This window comes from Callithrix jacchus, chromosome 2 (assembly GCF_049354715.1).
Source record: "Callithrix jacchus isolate 240 chromosome 2, calJac240_pri, whole genome shotgun sequence".
In the NCBI taxonomy this organism is placed as follows: Eukaryota; Metazoa; Chordata; class Mammalia; order Primates; family Cebidae; genus Callithrix; species Callithrix jacchus.
This window is the reverse complement of record NC_133503.1, coordinates 57,592,518-57,612,478: the sequence shown is the minus strand read 5'-3', so window position 1 is coordinate 57,612,478 and position 19,961 is coordinate 57,592,518. Positions and strand designations below refer to the sequence as shown.

Here is a 19,961-nt window from a genome sequence, read left to right as displayed (position 1 = left end):
ATGGTGTCTCACTATGTTGCCCAGGCTGGTCTCAAACTCCTGGGCTCCAGCAATCCTCCTGAGTCAGTGTCCCAAAGTGCTGGGATGGCAGGTGTGAGCCCCCACACCTGGCCTCCTGCCCACATCTTGATCTCAGACTTCTGGCTTCTGAAGTCTGACTGTTCCTTTAAGGCCCTGGTTTGCCATACTTTGTCACTGCAGCCACACATCACTCGTGCATCCCCACTATCCATTGCCTGCCTCGCCCTTTGGCCTCCATGGCAAGCCCTAGAGAGAACTACATTCTCCAGCATCCCTTGCAGTCTGTCCTGGCCATGTGACCACATTCTGGCCAATGATGATAGATACCTTGCAGGCCAGCATGGCCATGTGACTATATTCTGGCCAATCAGGATAGACCCCTTGCAGCCCGCATGGCCACATGACCTCATTCTAGCCAATGAGGTAGAGCAGGCCACACCTGGAGGGCCCTGGATGTCTGCCTAGCATGGCCAGCCTAGCATGGCCATGTGATGACATTCTGGCCAATGAGGTAGAGCAGGCCACACCTAGAGGGCCCTGGATGTCTGCCAAGGGGTCATGTGTCCTCAGTTTCTGCTCCCTGGACCTTCACACCACTGCCAGAGCTGGCATGGAAGACCACCATGGTCCCATGGCTCTCCACCAAACGCCCCACCATCCTGCCCCTCTTACCTCTCCCAGCCTCTCCTCAGACGGAGTCCAGGCTTGGCCAGAACTTGCAACCCTCCCTGGCCTCGGGGCTCCTGCCCGGCTCCGCCGAAGCCCTCTTATCAGGCTGCCTCTCCCTCCCCTCTGCACCCTCCCCAAGGCCCCACGTCCCTGAAGGGCCCCGGCCCCCAGGACCACCGTCCTCTTTGTGTCTCCACCAGGGTCCCCAAGTACAGGAGCTGGTGGGTCTCTTGCTGGTGTGGGGCTGTGGTACCAGCGGGTGACCTGGCATGGAGGAGACGTTCAATTACAAGAAAGGAACAAAGGTGCGGTGGCTCACTCCTGTGATCCCAGCACTTTGGGAGGCTGAGGCAGGTGGATCACCTGAGGTCAGGATTTCGAGACCAGCCTGACCAACATGATGAAACCCTGTCTCTACTAAAAATATAAAAATTAGCCGGGCTTGGTGGCATGCAACTACAATCCCAGCTATTCGGGAGGCTGATGCAGGAGAATGGCTTGAACCGGGGAGACAGAGGCTACAGTGAGCCGAGATCGTGTCACTGCACTCCAGCCTGAGTGACAGACCAAAACTGTGTCTCAGAAACACAAAGGGTGGAATGAAGGATGAAAGGATGAACAAACATTTGTGGGAGATTACTGATGGCAACCAGACTTTCAATGATGTGACTGTGGGCGGCGTCCAGCACCCAGCAGTTTCTTCCCATGGGGTGGTGTGTGGGCCTGGGGTGACAGGGTCCTGGTGTGAAGCTGGACTTAGCCTGGAGTGTATCAGGAGACCCCAGAGAGCTTCTGCGGGGGCCACTGAAACACTCAGCTCACTTGAGTGGAGAGGGGAGGGTGGGAGGGAGTCCAGGGCCCGGTGCAGGGGAACACTCAGACCCAGGAAATCCCGTGGGAGAAAATGGACAGGACATGGACAGAGGGAGGGGCTACCATGATGGTGGAGACACCCCAAAAATGGTGAGCAGGATCTCAGGAGCCCCTGCTATGTGCCAGAACAGCCCTGTCCACAGAAACAGAATCCAAGCCACAATGAGTGGGCCACACCTGTCATTTTCAATTTTCTTTCCCTTTTTTTTTTTTTTTTTTGAGAGTCTTGCTCTAGAGTGCAGTGGCACAATCTTGGCTCACAGCAACCTCCGCCACCCAGGTTCAAGCAATTCTCCTGCCTCAGCCTCCTGAGTAGCTGGGATTACAGGTGCCCACCACCACACCCAGCTATTGTTTTGTATTTTAGTAGAGACAACACCATGTTGGTCAGGCTGGTCTCGAACTCCTGACCTCGTGATCTGCCCGCCTTGGCCTCCCAAGTGCTGGGATTACAGGCATGAGCCACCACACCCATTGCATTTTCAATTTTCTAGTAGCTGCGTTTAAAAAAAAAAAAAAAGTAAAAAGAATGAAGTAAGAACCAGGTGCAGTGGCTCACTCCTGCAGCCCCAGCTACCTGGGAAGCTAAGGCAGGAGGATTGCTTGAGCCCAGGAGTTTGATACCAGCCTGGGCAACAAGCAAGACCCCAATTCTACATAAAAATACAACAATTAGCCGGGCACAGTGGGAGGCTGAAGCAGGAAGATTGCTTGAGTACAGGAGTTCAAGACCAGCCTCAGCAACAGAGTGAGACCCCCATCTCTGCAAGAAATTAAATAATTAGCCAGGTGTGGTGAATGCACGCCTGTAGTCCCAGCCACTAGGGAGGCTGAGGTGGGAGGATCGCTTGAGCCCCAGAGTTCAAGGCTGCAGTGAACTATGATCATACCACTGCACTCCAGCCTGGGTAACAGAGCAAGACCCTGTCCCAAAAATAAATAAATGGATACTTTTTTTAACATTTATTTTTATTTTTTAAAATTGCATTTTAGGTTTTGGGGTACATGTGCAGAACATGCAAGATAGTTGCCTTTTCTGAGACAGCGTCTCGCTCTGTCAGCAGTCGGCTCTCTGCAACCTCTGCCTTCCGGGTTCAAGCAATTCTCCTGCCTCAGCCTCCTGAGTGGCTGGGACTACAGGCACACACCACCACGCCCAGCTAATTTTTGTATTTTTAGTAGAGACAGAGTTGCACCATGTTGGTCAGGATGGTCTCAATCTCTTGACCTCGTGATCTGCCCGCCTTGGCCTCCCAAAGTGCTGGGATTACAGGTGTGAGCCACCGCGCCCGTCCCACAAATAGGTTTTTATAATTGCTAGCCTGACAGCTCCTTTTCATCTCAAGGACCTCGAAAGCCCCAACAGCTGCTCTCGGCTACCAGGGAAAGGGCCTTGTTGAATCACAAAACTGAAGCAGAAAGTCTTTGCTTCCACACCGCCCCCCGCAGGCCTTGTCCCTGTCCTCTGGTTCTCCAGGCCACGTAGCCTCAGGCCCAGCCTCATCCCCCTGGCCCCGAGAGTGGCTTCCTGGGACTGTGCCCCTGGGTCTGTCTCCTCTTCCCTCCTCAGCTTTCAGCGTGCCCCCCACTACTTGTATAATTCCCTGCATCCTCCTCCCTCTTAAATATTTAAGGTGGCGACACGTGGTGGTGCATGCCTTTCATCCCAGCACTTTGGGAAGCTGAGGTGGGCAGATCTCCTGAGGTCACAAGTTCGAGACCAGCCTGGCCAACATGGTGACATCCCCCCACCTCCACTAAAACTACAAAAATTAGCCAGGTGTGGTGGCGCACACCTCTAATCTCAGCTACTTGGGAGGCTGAGGCAGGAGAATTGCTTTAACCCAGGAGGCGGAGGTTACAGTGAGCCGACATGGCACCACTGCACTCCAGCCTGGGCGACAGAGTGAGACTTTGTCTCTAAACAAATATTTAAGGTGCCAATTCTTAAAATAGGAATATGTGTCGCTGAAATCGTTCCACTGTCCCTGCTGTATCCTCCGACCCTGACCCCAGCCACCACCTTCGTGCAGACGAGGACAAGTCCATCTTGCCGGGCACTGGCCCCAGGGCCTGCTGCCTCTGCTCACAAAGCCAATCTTTTCTAGAAAGTTCTCTCCCTTAAGTAAATGAGACTAGAAATGGCCCATATGGAAATATAATGTCGTTAAAACCACTGATTAAGTTTTACACAACTGTGTGAGAGCAAACAAAAAGGTTTTAGCTTTTTAATTTAAGAAAAGAGGAATATGATATAATTTCAATTTGTGATAAGATAAGATGTTCTCGATATTGCAGTTTCAATTGGATTACATCCTAACGTGCTTTATAAAGTGTCAGGCCGGCTGCCGACAAAGGTGTGTGTGTGATTATCTTTAATAATAATCCGGTGGGCTGGTGTTTTCTTGATCTGTCTTCGTCAGCGTTTCCGCCTCACCTGGGAGACCTTGTTAGCACAGACTCTAAAACCATGACCCAAGCTGGCAGAGCTGCAACTGTCAGAGCAGGCCAGCTGGAGGGGAAACACCTAGGTGGACCGGCAAACAGGTGGGCTGTCAGGACCCGCCACAGCCAGCTGGGAGGGTCCCCTGGGAGCAGGGCCCTGGGAGTCTGAGCTCCAGACCAGTAGGAGCCAAAGCAGCTTTGGGGTGAGGGAGGTTCCCACAGCATGAGGCTGGCAGGCAGGAGCAGGAGCAGGCCCTGGACTCATGATCTGGCTGTGCCTCCCTGGCAGGGTCTGCAGGACCGAGTGGGCCACCCAGCGCTCACGTCCACTTCCCACCTGATGCCCCAGCACCCAGGACCCCAGAACTCCCTGAGCGCACACCACTGAAACCCCCCTTTGAGTCCTTCTGAGGCCTTCCCAGCCCTGGCGCACCAGCCCCTAGGCCAGAGGTGGGAGGCTCCTCCCTCCCAAAGCAAAACAGGGCCCCACAAAGGTGAGGGTGGGCCTGGCGGGGAATGACAGCTAGGGACGAAGCCTCTGTGGCAGCCATCAGCCCCTCTGCGTCTTGGGCTCCAGACAAGGCCCCTTCTTCATGAGTCCCCAGAAGCAAGGCATGGCTGGCCCTGAGGTCCCCGTGAGGGATGTGGAGGGGGCAGGAAGAAGCCAGGAGAAGACCCAGGGAAAGATCCTTCTTCCCGGATACTCTCACAGAGGCCGCTCGAGGCTGGGACACCAGGCTGCAGAGTCGCAGGCCACGGAGATTTCAACCTGCGGGTAACTGCGGGCTTCCCATAGAGGCCCTCCCTTAGGGAACCCCTCAACAGCAGCCATGCAGCAGAGCCACATGGGGGGCCCTCGCTGGGAGGAGTCAGAGCTCTGCTCCCTGCCTCCTCCCAGATAGAGGCCAAGGCACAAAAACCAGGTCCTGCCCACTCCTGCCATGGTGCTCTGAGTGCTCTGTGACTCAGTTTCCCCTCCTGTCACAGGGACGGAATGCTGCCCACAACTCTCTAGTTTCTGTGAGGGGCTTCATGGCACAGGGCATGGCCATGACCCCATCGGAGACCCCTCCAACTCCTGCCCCAATAGGAGCAGCCCTGCTGTCCCCACCCCAGCCAGGTCCATCATGGCAGGCTGAGGGACTCGGAAGGCCCCTCCCTTCTCTGGCCTCAAAGCCCTCCTCTGAAAAGGGGTTTGGAGGTAGCTGAGGTGCTTTCCGTGAGAAAGGCCAAGGCAGCTCCTGGGTGTTAGGGCCGGGGCTGAAGGAGGAGGCCTGCGCAGGGAAGATGGGACCTACAGGGGTGAGGGGGCCCTGCTAGGGGTCCCCACCATGAAAGTGGCTAGAGTCTGTTCTGCATGTCAATCCCCTACTCCCTATGGGGCAGTTCAGCTATGACATTCCCAGGCCCAGGCTGGGACCCCACAGGCTACACAGATGGGGGAGGAGGTGGTCTCTGGGCCTGGCCGGGCTGTCCTCACCACCCGGCGCTAGGGCTGGGCTCCATCTCTGGGTCCCAGGGAACACAGCATCCCTCAGTTCTGAGATGCCCTGGAAAATCCCCCAAGAGACCTTGTGCTCTCTTCCCAAGTCCCTCCCTGTCCTTCCCCTGCTCAGCTCAAGTCCGGGTAGGGCAGGAGGTGCCTGGGCTGTGCCCACTGGTAGTGGCTCCACTACCCACAGATGTGATTTAATCATCCCACCCCGGGCAGGGCAGGGGCAGCCCCCAAGGATCCCATAAAGATGAAACCAGTCAGGTTCAGGGATGTCTGTCTCCCTGGACCAGTGGACCAGCTAGCAACCCTGGGTCAGTTGCTAGTCCCCTTGACAGGTGAAAGGACTGAGTACTAGAGTGGCCTTGAACCCTGGTGTGATGCATTCGTTCATTCATTCATTCACTCAACAAATACCCAACAGGTTCATGCTGTGTGCCAGGCACTGTACTAGGCACTGAGGACAGCATGGCAGAAAGATGAAGGAGCCTGGACCTCTGAAACAAGTGTCTAAACACAGGTGAGGTCTGAGTGTTGGAAATAAATCAGGGTGGCTGCTGTGTGCTCACTGCTCTCATCTCAGCAGTTTGGGAGGCCAAGGCAGGAGGATTGTTTGAGGCCAGGAGTTCAACACCAGCATGGGCAACATGGCGAAACCCTGTCTCTACAGAAAATTTCAGCTTTGTGGTGGTGTGCGCCTGTGTTCCCAGCTACTTGGGAGGCTGACGTGGGAGGATCGCTTGAGCCCAGGAGGTCAAGGCTGCAGGGAGCCATGATGGTGCCACTGCACTCCAGTCTGGGCAACAAAGTGAGACCCTGTCTCTAAAAAGAAAGAAATAAATCAGGGTGAGGGGCAGAAGCCTCTCTTAAGAGGGCACAGTTAAGCAGAGATCACAGGAAGAGATACAGCCGTGTGGAGTGCAGGGGCACAGCAGCAGGGCCAGCAAATGCAAATGCCCCGTGGCCCAGAGGCTGGGCAGCTGGAGCGGAAGGGGCGATGGTGATGGGAGGTGAGGCTGGAGGAACTCCTAGGAATCAGCCCCAGCCTGTCCCAGCTTCCCAAGGGGCGAGCACGAGTCCCCACCCACTGCTCCTGCCCTCCCACAGACCAGTGCCCTTGGAGGGCTGGCCTGGCCCCATGTGCCCAGCCTGGAGGGGTCACTCCCTGCCCAACAGCCTCCCGCCTCTCCAAGTCCAAATTCCAAGCATCCCAGTGGAGACTCTGCCCCGCCCAGCCTTCCTTCCTTCCTCGTGTTCCCTGCCGCAGCCACACAGGGCCACTCAGTGTCTGCTCCCCACGCTGGAGCTCAACAGAAGGGCCACACTGGTCCCTGAGCCCAGAACACTCCTCAATACAGCCCTTGCTCTTCAGACCCAAGACTGCAGTGTTGAGGCCAGCACAGACACAGGGGCCACCAGGGGTGTGGGTCAGGGAATATTTCCTCCCCTTCCTCACATCCATTCAGGAAGACTGGTTATTCCTGGCCACATCTGCAGAGAGAAAGATGCTGGTGTGCACTGAGTGCTTGCCACGTACACGGAGATGATGGCTTGGAGCCTCCTGCAGGTGTGGGTGACGTCCGGCTGGGCCACTAGCCAGCTGCATGCCTCCGCCCTCCCTGCAAGTTGTTGGCGGGTCATGTAGGGTGAGTGGGGCTCAGGCTGATGCTTCCACATTGGGGGTACAGCCACATTTGCAGCCAGCCCTACCTGTGCCCGAGAGGCTGCTTGGGTGTCCCATGCCCATCCTCAGCCTCACAGATTTGTCACAGGGCCTGGCCAATGCCCGTGGTCCCAGGGCTGCATTCCTGCCTGTCTCACCGTGAGGGTGTCACTGGGGTCTGCAGGTGCTGGGCCCACAGGGATAGCTTAGTGCCCAGGGGACCTGACCACTTTCAGGGGCTCTGATCACTGAGCACCAACCATATGCCCAGCCCAGAGCCTACCTGGCACCCTAAGGCTGCTTCTGAGGTCCCCAGATACAGGGGGTTGATGGTGAGGACAGAAGCGTCCTGGCCCTGAGGTGGCACACCCTCTCCTGTGGGCTCGAGTCTCCAGCAGGACAGAGACCCAGGTGCCCTTGCTCCTGACTTGCTGGTCAACAAGACAGTTCCTGTCTCAAAAATGCTACACAGTCCCCGTGCCCCAGCCCCATCCCACCAGGAGCCCAAGGGCGGCCTCCCAGGCTCCAGTCCCCGACCCCACCTCGCTTGCTGTGTGACGTGGGAAAGCCGTAGCCCTCTCTCAGCCTCAGTTTCCCTATCTGGAAAACGGAGCTATTCCGGAATCCCCTGCTGTCCCTCAACGCTGAGTGGCTCTCTGCCGCCCCCTGGTGGTGAAGAGGCCACACTGCTGTGGGTCAGGCCTTGGGACAGGAGGAGGGGGCCAAGGTCCCAGGGGGACCCACAGGTTCAGCTCTGGGACCCAGTCCAGGCTGCCCTCCACTGCGTCATGCTCCTAACACAGCAGAGGCCCGGGGACCTCTCAGAACCATCCAAGGCGCCCAGTGCCCGAGGAACAAGTCCCTGCCAGCCCAGGTCCTGACAGAGCCGGGCTCCCTCCATCACCCACTCTGCCACTAACCCCCGCCCTGCCCCACCACACATCTCCAAGTTTCCAGACCATTGCCCATGCCATGTACACCCTGCCTGTCCAAGGGACCCTAACTCCTCAACACCCAGGTGAGATCCCCCACCCCCTGCAGAAGTCTCCTGAGGGTTCCAGGGTCGCACAGCTGCTGGCTACTGCAGAGGGGGGTTTCCACCAACATGCTCAGTCCCAGTGGCCTGACTCTAAGAGAGGCCTCGGCCAGGCAGATCATGGGCCCCTTTCCCCACTCATCGATGTGTGCACGTGGCCTGTGGCTTCACCTGGGGGAGCCTCTTTCTCTCTTTGGTGGGCACAGAGCAGAGGGCACAAAGGGAGACAGTGGAGGTCTCGCCATCACCAGAAGGCAAGAGGGCACCTCTGTTCTCCACCCTCATCACTGCCCCAGGCACACCAGTGGGCCCCTCTGACCCTCACATGGCCCCCAGGCAGCCCATGTCACCAAAGGCTCAGAGAGGACAGTGCCCTAGCCTGAGGCCACACAGCTGCTGGGAGCAGGGCAGACTACAGAGGCTGCACTCCATCTGGGCTCTACCCACCCTCTCCACGTCCCACACCAGGCACACTGAAGGCCATGGAACATCAGAGGCCCGGCCAGCACAAGCTCCCCAGGGCCCATGCACATATGGAGGGGGCTCCAGGCTCTGAACCTGCTGGGACCCTTCTGGGAGCTGTGGGGCTCCTGACCCAGGAGGAGAGCATTGGTGTTTTGCCATGGCTGAGGGCTCCCCAGGACTCCCCCAGCAGCTGAAACAGTATAGCAACAAGCAGCAGAACCCTGCCCCTCCCAGCACAGATGGGGAGATGGAGGCCTGCAGGGAAGCTGCGATCCTGGCTCAGCGCTCCTCCCACCACATCCACTCACTAAAAGCTGGAAAGGATGGGGGGCCCCACATCCTGCTCTGGCCACCAGGAAGTCACCCTGACCAGGGCCAGGACTCACACTCCTCCATCCCAGGCCCCAGTCCTGGCAGACCAAGGTCACAGGTCTCAGGCCAGAGGTATGTGGGGACACCAGATCCAAGAGTTCCCAGTCTACACCAACGCCACCTCTGACGCTACCTCCAGCCCATCTGTGCCAGGATGCTAGGAAAGTGTCCACCTCCGGGGGTCAGGCCCAGAGAGGGTCAGCTCCTGCCTGAGGCCACAGAGCAAATTAGTGCTGTGGGCAGAGCTGGGAGACAGGCAAGACCCTGGGCAGGTGGGGGGCTGCCCAGGGGCACCGAGGGAAACACGGGGCTGCAGAGGAGGCCAAGCCCATGTGGTCAGTTTCTTTATTGAGGCCACAGACCGTAGCACAGGTCCCTGCTGTCCACGTGCCCCTTGCGGGGACAGGAGGCCCCTTCCTGAGTCCATGTCCCAGTGCTGGGTCTGGGCCAGCCCACAGCCCCATGGGCCACTCACTGGGACGTGCTGCTTTTGCTTTTTGATGACCAGATCTTGGACAAGCGGAACTTGGACTTCTTCCTCTGGAGGTCTAGAGGATGGGTGGACAGCAAGGCCACACTCATCACAGCACGGCCACGGCCCACACAAATCCCCCTGCAGGAAACGTCCTTCCCTTCCACTGGCCACAGTCCTCCTGGGGCCTCAGAGCCTGCAGGAAGCCCTGTGCCCTCCTGCATGAGCACCTGCATGAGCTCCAGAGGGCTGGTCCCCACCATGACCACATGGTTACCAGCTGCCCCCTGGCCCTCTCAATGGCAGGAGGGAGCTCTCACCCTCAGAGTGAACCTGCCCATCCAGTCACCAAGGCTGAGCAGGGCCCCAGCACCACCACCCCAGCAGGAGTCCCGGCCCACCCAGCCAGCCCACCTAGCCCCCAACACCCCCGGCCCAGTCACCCAGCTTCTCAATCATGTCCTGCAGCATCTGGTCTTCTTCTTGTTCCCTGAAACGAGACCAGATTGGTCGTGAGCGACAGCAACAATGGGGACGTGCTCTGGAGGGGCCCATGGACAGTCTCCAGCCAACCTCACCCCAGCCCCGAGCTCCGCCTAGTCCCATGATACCTGGCCCGGGAGCCTGCTCCCACAGATGCCAGGTCCCTGCCCTCTCCAGGGCCAGCCCCTCAGCAGTGACCTGGGACAGGAGGGCCTGGGCTGACCACACCAGTGACCTGGACAGAAGGGCCCTGGCCTGACCCATGCCAAGGCCCCTTCACGCTCACAGAGGGGCTCACAGATGTGGGCTCCAGCTGCCGACCTGTGTGCCATGCCCGGGACCCCCATGAGATGAGACAGGAAAGCCATTGGTCATACACAGCCCTTGCAGCAGACAGGAGACACATGTGGCCTCAGAAGTCTATGTTAAAAAATAAGACTTTATGGCCAGGCGCAGTGGCTCATACCTGTAATCCCACCACTTTAGGAGGCCAAGGTGGGTGGATCACGAAGTCAGGAATTTGAGACCAGCCTGGCCAACATGGTGAAACCCTGTCTCTACTAAAAATACAAAAAATTAGCCGGGTGTGGTGGCACAAGACTGTAATCCCAGCTACTCGGGAGGCTGAGGCAGGAGAATTGCTTGAACATGGCAGATGGAGGTTGCAGTGAGCCAAGATCATGCCACTGCACTCCAGCCTGGGTAACAAGACAGAAACTAAAAAAAAAAAAAGGAATTAACTGGGTGTGGTGGTGGATGCCTGTAATCCCAGCTACTGGGGAAGCTAAGGCAACAAAATAACTTGAACTTGGAAGGTGGAGATTGCAATGAGCCAAGATCTCACCGTTGTATTCCAGCCTGGGTGACAGAACAAGACTGTCTCAAAAAAAATACAAAAAAAAAAGCGGGACTTTTAAAAGTTCCTTGGCTGGGTGTGGTGGCTCACACCTGTAATCCCAGCACTTTAGGAGGCCAATGTGGGCAGATCACAAGGTCAGGCGTTCAAGGCCAGCCTGGCCAACATGGTGAAACCCTGTCTCTACCAAAAATACAAAAATTATCTGGGCATGAAGGTGGCCACCTATAGTCTCAGCTACTCAGGGGGCTGAGGCAGGAGAATTGCTGGAACCTGGGAGGTGGAGGTTGCAGTTAGCCAAGATGGCACCACTGTACTCTAGCCCAAGTGACAGAACCAGACTCCACCTAAAAAAAAAAAAAAAATTCCTGATGGCCACGTGTGCCCCTGGCTGCTGCACCGGACGGCACAGACAACAACCACTCTGGACAGAAAGTTCCACGGGATCGGCTGACCCTGAAGGCTGGGAGCATGGACCAGACGACCAGTCCTGGCCTGAGTGGGAGGGGCCTGACCCCAGCCCCGTGTTCCTGGGGCACCTGCCCCTCACCGGAGCCGGTCCTCGTCCAGCGAGTCCACGATGTCACTGCGATCATTCACGGTGCTCACATACCGCTCCAGCAGCTCCTGCTCCCGACGCCGCTCCTGGGGTGACTTCAGAGCCTCTGCGGGGACAGCTCTGTCAGCGGGAGCCCCTCCATGCCCCTACAGAACACAGTGTCCCCACCACCCAAGCACCAGGCTCCTCTTTTGGAGGAGGAAGGTGGGGTCTTAGGGGCACCTGGAGCAGAGGAAGGAGGGAGGGAGGGAGGGAGGGAAGGAGGGAGTGGGGAAGGAGGGAGGGAGGGAGGGAGGGAGGGAGGGAGGTCAGCCCAAGTGCTGGGGCCCTTCCCCATCATCTCCCAAAAACAACACTTGCCGTAGAGATGTGGAAACTAAGGCTCAGGGCGTTGCTGTCCCCAGCCCCAGAGCAAGGAAAGGGCAGAGGCGGGATGGCCAGGGCCTGCACCCTTAGCCAGGGCACCCAGCATCACAAGTCATGCCCACAGCTCACCCTGACTGCTGCTGCACTAAACGCCTTACACAAATTGATGCGTTTCATCCTCACAACAGCTGTGTGAGGTGAATGCGTCTAGCATCCTCATTCTGCAGGGGCCGAATCCAAGCACAGCAAGGCTAAGTGCCTCAGCTGAGGATACACAGCCAGGAGGCTGGGGAGCTGAAACTCAAACCTGGGCCTGAGTGGCTCAGGGGCAGGTCTCACCACCAGGACAGCCAGGTGGCCTCGCAGAGCCTGCCCCCAGGCACCCTGAGCTCTGCTGCATCCCCGGCTGGGGCCCCTTAGCAGGCAGGTTGGGGACGCACCGGGCTTGGCCATGAGCCGGCGCAGCTCCCCCTCGATGTCCTGCTGCTGCTCCTCCAGACGCTGTGCCTTGGACCTGCCGCAGAGACACGTGTCTGAGGCTGACCCCGCTGCCCCTGTCCACTCCCTGGCCCGCCCAGCCCACGATGAGGGTCTGGACCTGAGGCCTGCCTCATCCCCCAAGTCTGAGGCCTGACTCTGCTGCCCCATTCCCGTCCACCCCGCTCAGCCTGCAATGAGGGCCTGGACACGCCATACAGACACACGTCTGAGGCCTCACCCTGCCACCCCGTCCCCCGGCAACACAGGCCTGGCCTTCGAGGACGGGCCCGAGGCTGGGCTCTCACTTGTACATCAGCTCTGACTCCTGTCTCAGCAGAAGCTGCTTCTTGTGAATGAGCCAGAACCAGTCCACCATGAGGCCATCTTCAGTGTTATCTGGGGAGAGGAGCCAGCTGGGGCAGGGGGCCCACCAGGGTTCTCGGCCCCTGGCCCCAGAGTCGAGGGTGTCTGTGGGAGTAAGGGTGCCCCAGGGCCAGGCCCAGGTGCTCACCTCCCTCAGCTGCCCGCAGCCGCTTCTCCAGCTCCACACCACGAAGCTCCAGGGTGTCCAGCTGCCTCTCAATGTCCTGCAGCTGCCTCTGGATCTCCTCCGGGGGGAGGTAGTCGGGGTGCAGCTGGGGATGAAGGGGTGGTGAGGATGCCGGAGGGCTGGGGCCCTGCCCAGCTCCCCACTGCTACTCACCCTGACCGGGGAGGTCGCCGTCTCGCCAAGTGGAGCAAGAACATTGACTGAGCACAAAGGTCTCCCTGGAGAAGGGGCAGGGTGAGCCTCCAGGCCTTGGCCACCAGGCCCAACTCCACCAGGACACCACTTGGAAGGAGCCTGCCCTTGGCACAACTGGCCCCAGCCCTGCCTCCCTATTGCCCCACATACCCACTGGCTGCCCTGCCACAGCCCCACAGACACATGAGTAGCCCAGAGACCCATCCCCACCTTGCACCCTGCCCTCCTCCAGGTCAGCAACACCCCGGCCACCCTAGTCCCTCAAGCGGCCAGAAGCAGACACCATCATGATCAGGTGTCTGTGACAAGGTGCTCTAAGGCAGGTGGGGTTTCTTATTCATGAGGGTGGGCCCGGGGCATGGGGCTGGGTCCTTCCTCCAGGCTTTCCGTCCATTCTAGGCTCTGTGAGCTCCAATGCATCCTCCAAAGCCCCAGCAGGCACTGCCTCCTCAGAGGAAGGCTCCCTTCACCCACACCCCAAACGGCAGCGGTATCTCTGGGGCTGACCTGGTTTGCCCTGAGGATGGGGTTTCTTCTCTTCCTCCTTCCAGCTCTGCACTGGGGCTTCCTCTCCAGGCGGCTCCGAGTGAAGCCAGTTGTCAGAAACGTGGAGGCTGGCAGGGACGGCCAGTTTCCTGCGGCAAGGTGGGGAGGGGGACCTGGCTGCCCCCAGGTGGAGGGAAAGAGCCATGCGTTAGAACAGGGCTGCCGAGAGCCTGGGGTCTGCCCTAGCACAGCCCACAGCTGACTGGGTAGCCTGGCCCTCCCTGTGCCCTGGACCTCCCTGGCTGGCACAGGGTTGGCCTCACAGACCTAAACCCACGTCCTGCCCAGCCTGACCACGTCCACCCAGGGGGCTGCTGGCTGCTCAAGGTCACATGGGAAGTGACACAAGAGCCGGACCTGGATCCGGGGAGGTTTGAGTGCTAGGAACACACACACACACACACACACACACACACACCACATGGGTGAACATACGCACACAGACCTGCCCAGGACCACCAGCTCCTCTGGCTGACCAGGCTCCTCCTCACACACCCCAGGAGGTGGCACTACAGGTCCAGCCCTGGGACCCCCACCCAAGAGGGAAGGCCAGCTGGGCACCTGGGGCCCATCCAGCAGTACCTAGGAGGCTGGGTCCTGGGCTGGCTGGGCTCGGCGTCCTGTCAGGCCTCACGGGGGTCAGGGTGATGTGCACGCTCCCCACGAAGCTACCTGAGACCTTCCTGGGGGCCTCCCCCGCCCTCGGCTCTGCCAGGGCATGTGGCTCCTTGGGCTTCAGAGTCCTGGGAAGAAGGCAGGAGGTCGGAACCTGAACCGGAGCCGGAGGGCTCCCAGGCCATGTGCAGACCAGCTGAAGGGAGCAGGCGGCCTTCTGAGCAAACGCCACATCCCAGCCCACCAACTACACCTGCTGGACTCTCCTGCAATCCCGGGTGTGTCCACCACCACCTACTGTGGTGTAAGCAAAACTCCAGGTATGAGCTCAGGACCCCACAGGACCCACACATGGGGAGACTCCACCCCAGCTGCAGACATGCTGTGTGAACACACACGTGTGCTGCAGTGCCCAGATGCGACACGCAGCAAGGCTGCCCCCAAACCAGGACAGCGACCCCAGTGTCTGCTACTCACAGGGAGGTTCGTCCATTCCTAGATGGGCATGTCAATTGGTCAGTTACATACTCACTGCATTTATTAAGTGCCTATAGGGTACCGGGAGCCAGCCCCACCTGCCCCTAACCTCTCAGCTGGGTTTCTTCCATCCACAGGCTTCAGGTTCGCTCTCCACCCTGCCGGCCCATCCTCCTTGCCTTCCTGGCTGCTGTTGCTCAGGTCTGGGTGAGAAGCAAGGGGTCAGGGCGTGAGGAAGGAGTGCTGGGAATGGGGTGTCTGCAGGGATGGCTGCGCCTCCCCCTGCCATCTTCCCACAGCCACTCCATCCTCAGACACCCGCACTGCCAGCTGGCCCGTAGGCATCAGGAGCACCAGGCAGGGAGTCAGGGGAGGGGGCTCCCAGCTGGGCCTCCCCTGCTGTGTCCCTGGGGGAATCGCTCCCTATCCCTGGACCTCAACCTCCGCTTCTGCCAAATGGATGGGAACATGACAGGATGAGCCCCATGGACTCTGATCCTCTGCTGCACAGCGGGAACAGCTGAGCCACAGCTGCCCGTCTGCAGGCTTTCCTAGCTTCTGGGTCCTGTCCAGCAGGCACATGTGTGAACCCAGGTCTAGCAGGACCCAGGGCGTGGCTTTAATAATGAGAACTCGGCCGAAGGAAAGAATCTGGAAAAACCTTTTACAGCCCAGCATGTTCTCTGAGCCCAGCTAGATAAAGCCACCGGAAACTCTTAAGATTCCCCCCAGGTGCTTAGAAAAAAGCTAGCTCCCCATTCCCAAAACACGTGAGGCCATGAAACAGGATTGTGTGGTCCCAGGGGCCCCAGTCCAGGCCTGGGAGGCACCAGAGCTCTCAGGGCACATGGTGCCATCACCAGGACGCCAGCGGGGGTATGGAGCACAGGGCACTATCACCAGGACGCCAGCGGGGGGGATGGGGCACAAGGAGCCTTCACTGGAACACCACTGTGGGGACGGGACCCAGGGTGCCATCTCTGGTATGTGGTGACAGAGTGCTGTAGCAACAGTGCAGTGTTGTCAAAGCAACTGGCAGGAGACCCCACAGACCACGGCAAAGCCAGGCCACTGCAAGCCGCCAGGTGTCACTGCCAAACTGCGCTGAGTGGGGCACTGTAGGTATCAGCAGGACGTGCGGATGAGGAGGGTTGGGCAACAGCGCCCGGCAAACAGCATAGCCCTCAGGACGCTTGCAGCCACCACACAGAGAGCGCCAGGACCCCAGGAGGCTGTGTGCAGGTGTCATGGAGAACAGAGTCAGAGACAGAGAGGAGGATGTTGGGGCTAGCGGTGAAACAACACACTCTGCAGAGTTCAGCCAGGAGAGACTCCCAGAGCTTCGGCCCCAGTGGCCTCCTGCACCCCAGCCGCTTGCCCTCCTGCATTAAAGGGGGTGCTTACCCTTTGCCATTGGGGCCTCTGGCTTCAGCCTGGAGCCAGAACCCACCCTGCTGACCCCCAAGGATTCAGCCAAGCTCCTCCTGCCTGCTGAGGGCAATGCAGGTGCCCGAGCGGAGCTTCCCATGCTCAGGGGGGCTGGTAGTTCCATCCTCAAAGGGGGGCCAAGGGGCTGGGGAGATGCGGACTGTGACGGCTTGGCTAAGGGACTTGCTTGTGGAGCTTTGATTTTAGGCTGAGAACTGGGAGCAGGGGCGGTGGCTATGGAGGACCTGTAAGTAAAAGAGCATGTATCAGGCATAGCTAGATCCAGGCACCCTCCTACCTTCACCCCATGCTGCCCTTCCGCCTCCCCAGCAGCCTGCACCCAATGCCCAACCTCTGGACAGAGTCCCACCATCACCCCAGGCCACCCTCGACCTCCCACCATCGCTCCAGGTTGCCTCTCTGACTCCCCTACTGCTGCCCCAGGCTGCCCTCTGCCTCCCTGAAGGCTCAGAATGCCCAGCCTCCAAACGCAGGACGAACCACCCTGGCAAGGGATGGCCTAGTGTGGCTGATTTTACCCTCCTGTGAAATCTGGTGTTGGCTAAGATTAAAATATCTAACCCCTAAACAAACCCTATACTCAGGCTAGGAGCACCTGGGGCTTTGCCAGAACCTGGGCTGGCCTAGGCTGCCAGGTTCAGTTGTATGTGACACAAGTCTCTACCGCCCGCCAGACACAAGGCCTTTGTGCCTTCCTGCCTTTCCCCAGGCACATGCCGGGAGTGAGGCTGCCAGAGCCTGGGGTAGGGACACCACGCACCTCCCCAAGCCTGAGGCAGCACCTCCATGTTCCCATCCCCCTCGCCAACCAGTTCCCCTCTCCCCTTCCCCTATTCTGGGCTCAGGGGTGACCAGGCTGGCTTCCCAAGAGGAGCTGGCCTCCCCCCAGCCACACACGCCCCTCCCCCACCACCCAGGAAGCACTCCCTGGAACGCCCTCCACACTCATCCGCAGCCCCTAGGATGCCCTGGACACCCCCAATGCCAGGAGGGGCAGAGCAACCTAGCTCTCCTCCCGCCTGTGACCACCCTGAAGGTCCTGGGCACCCACCGCTGCAGGGCAGGCGGCAGTTCTGAGTGGGGGACCCTGCATCCACCATATGGGGAAGCAAACGCTGTTGTCAGCCACGCTGCAATGAGCTCCTCACTTGCTACGTCACTGTACTTGGTTGAATGGTGACCCCTAAAATTCACATCCCCTGGAAAACTCAGAGGGGAACCTTATCTGTAAACGGTCTTTGCAGCTATAATCCTATTAAGATGCACTCACGCTGGGTTAGGGTGGACCCTAGTCCAGTGACCAGTGTCCTTAGGAGAGACAAGAGGGAAGACAGACAGAGAGAAGGCCACGTGGAGACGGAGCAGAGACTGGAGGGAGGCAGCCACAAGCCAAGAACACCCTGGGCTGCCGGGAGCTGCAAGAGAAAGGACAGGTCCTCCCCTAGTGCCCTGAGAGGGGGCTCGGCCCTGCCCATGCCTCGACATTGGACTTCTGGCCTGTAGAGCTGTGAGGGGTGGATTTCTGCTGTGTAAGCCGCCCAGTGCAGGGGTCTTTGGAAACTGACGAAGCATCCCCTCTATCTGTCTGCATCCTCTGCCCAGGGTCCAGGCACGGGCAGGCACGGAGACCAGGCATGGAAGGTTGGAGCCCAGCTGGACCCAATCAGACAAGGTGACGCTCAGACCAGCCAGTGTGGGTCCTGCTCACAACCTGCCCCCGCATCCGTGAACTGGGTGTAGGGTCTTTGGGTTCCACGGGAGTGCTGCACAATGGGCCCCGGAGCAGCAGTGCCACCGTTACCCGCCCTGAGCATGTGCAGACAGCAGCTTTTCCACAATAACTCATCTTCCACTGCCCTAACCACAGGCACTGCCACCCCAACTCCTCCCCATTCCCCAGAGGAGGAAACTGGGCCTGGGGGAAGTGCCATCCCTAGCGTCATGCAGCAAGGGAGGGGCAGTGCCCCCAACCCCTCTGGTCTCCCAGGGCCCTGCTGTCTGGTGCATAGAGGCCGCACTCCCGGGGTCCCTCAGTCCTTGAGCCACCCACCTGCCAGGTGCTGGAGCACCAGCCTCTTCCAGCGCCTTACTGAGAAAGCTCCGCGCCTGCTCCTTGCCGCTGTCCCTGGATGGAGCAAGTGACGACGGAGCGGGACCCCTGCCAGCAAGGCTGGTGCTGGGGGACACTGCTGGTGTCTGGAAGAACTTATTCCGGGCCTGCTGGGTCCTCGAGGCCGACAGGGTCCAGGCTGGTGGGTCCACCGGGGCTGCAGACATGGAGCTTGAACCAAGTGTGATTTGAGAAGCTGCCACTCGGGGGGTTTCCCCACCCCGAGGCGTGGCCGGGTGAGGGTCTGGGGCACTTGAGGGCACAGCAGGACGGGAGGCAGCCACTGCTGTGCGCTGGGCAGCTGACGACCAGCCCATCGGGGAGCTGTTGGTCACACGAGTGTGGACTTTGCCCTCCATGGGTGTAGGGGCCAGGTGGCTCTCAGAGGGCCTGGCCGGGCTCCTCATGTGGATAGGCGCAGCGCTAGCGGCTAAAGGGTTGGGTGCAGCCGGAACAGAAGCCCTGGCAGGCGGGTTCTGCACAGCAGGCTCCTGGGCTGGTGGTATGGCCTTGGGCGTGTTCGCCTCCTGGGCCTTCTGTGGGGAACAGGGGGTTCTGGAATCTACAGGCATGGCCCCTGGCCTTCTGGGGGCCAGACCCGGCAACTTGGGGCTTGCAGAGGCAGCCTTGGGATGGTGGCTGGTGCAGACAAAGGCGCCTGGCTCTCCTGTGGCCTTGTAGGCCCCCGAATGCAGCGTGCAGGAACACTGCTTGCACCTGGGGAAGAAAGTCACAGGAGCCCGGCTCAGCACCCACCTGCCCACTCCACCCTGCCTTCACCATGCACTCCCAAGGGCAGGCATTGTAGACTCTTGTGTCCACTGGCAAGGTCGCTGATTCATTCAACAAGTGCCTCTTCTCAGGCTCAAAACCACTTGAGTCACAGACCCCACCGAAAACCTCGTTTGGGGTGCAGACCCCAGAGGGTGCTCCTGCATACCAGCAGACATGCACATGCAGGCCGCCCTGGGCCCCACTTTGGGACCCACCCACCCCAGCCTCTCAGAGTAGGGGATGGAACTAGGAGGGACCAACCCACCCTAGCCTTGCAGAGCTGGGGACAGAAGTAGGGGAACTGCATTTGTCCTCTAGGAGCCCTGACCCAGGGTGCAGGGTGGCAGGGAGGGGCTGGGGATGGCCACTGAGTCAAACACCCCAGTGGGAAGGGCAGAGGCACAGGAGGGAGACTGAGGCACTGTGTGGAAGAACAGCCAGAAAGGCATTTCCTAGGGGATGCTGGAAGACACTGGAGCTTAGTAAGAAGTGTCAGGTCCTGGGTGTCTGGGAACAGCGGAGCATCTTCAGCTAAAGCAACAGAAGGGAAGGAGGGGGAAGGTGGAGGAGGGAGAGGAAGAAGAGCTATAGAGGAGGAGAGTGAGGGGGGAGGAGGAGGGGGAGGATGGAGGAGAGGGTAAGGAGGAAGAGGAGAATAAGGAAGGGAGGAGGGAGAGGAGGAAGAAGAGGAGGGGAAGGAAAGTGAGGGGGAGAAAGGGAAGGAGGGGGAGGAGTAAGAAGGGGAGGAGGGGAGGGAGAGGAGGAAGAGGAGGGGGAGGAGGGGGAGAGGAGGGGGAGAGGAGGAAGGGGGAGGGAGAGAGGAGGAGGGAGAGGATGGGGAGGAAGAGGGGGAAGAAAGTGAGGTAGAAACGGAGAGAAGGAAAGGAAAGGGGGAGGAGGGGTAGGAGAGGAGGGAGAGAAGGGAGGGTGGGAAGGAGGAGGGAGAGGAGAAAGAAGATAGGGAGAAAAGTAATGGGGAGAAAAGTGAGGGAA

The 19,961-nt window shown here is 59.3% G+C and overlaps 1 protein-coding gene across 13 annotated transcripts in view; it reads right to left on the bottom strand.

The window, feature by feature from the left end:
- Window positions 1-9,364: 9,364 nt before the first annotated feature.
- Window positions 9,365-19,961, bottom strand: part of MICALL2 (MICAL like 2) — a 31,940-nt gene continuing 21,343 nt past the window's right edge. For 6 of the 13 annotated variants that reach the window (XM_054251324.2, XM_078364167.1, XM_054251348.2 and 3 more), the window contains 13 exons: window positions 18,135-18,911; window positions 16,040-16,308; window positions 14,745-14,838; window positions 14,126-14,286; window positions 13,505-13,660; window positions 12,956-13,020; window positions 12,764-12,887; window positions 12,558-12,648; window positions 12,213-12,286; window positions 11,398-11,512; window positions 10,458-10,551; window positions 9,952-9,998; window positions 9,365-9,584 (listed from right to left, as the gene is read on the bottom strand). In XM_054251324.2, the coding sequence (XP_054107299.2) occupies window positions 9,960-9,998; window positions 10,458-10,551; window positions 11,398-11,512; window positions 12,213-12,286; window positions 12,558-12,648; window positions 12,764-12,887; window positions 12,956-13,020; window positions 13,505-13,660; window positions 14,126-14,286; window positions 14,745-14,838; window positions 16,040-16,308; window positions 18,135-18,911 (2,059 nt within the window). In that variant the 3' untranslated portion in view covers window positions 9,365-9,584; window positions 9,952-9,959. The remainder of the gene's footprint in view (window positions 9,585-9,951; window positions 9,999-10,457; window positions 10,552-11,397; window positions 11,513-12,212; window positions 12,287-12,557; window positions 12,649-12,763; window positions 12,888-12,955; window positions 13,021-13,504; window positions 13,661-14,125; window positions 14,287-14,744; window positions 14,839-16,039; window positions 16,309-18,134; window positions 18,912-19,961) is intronic. The other 7 variants (XM_035289815.3, XM_078364159.1, XM_078364168.1 and 4 more) reach the window with 3 other exon arrangements.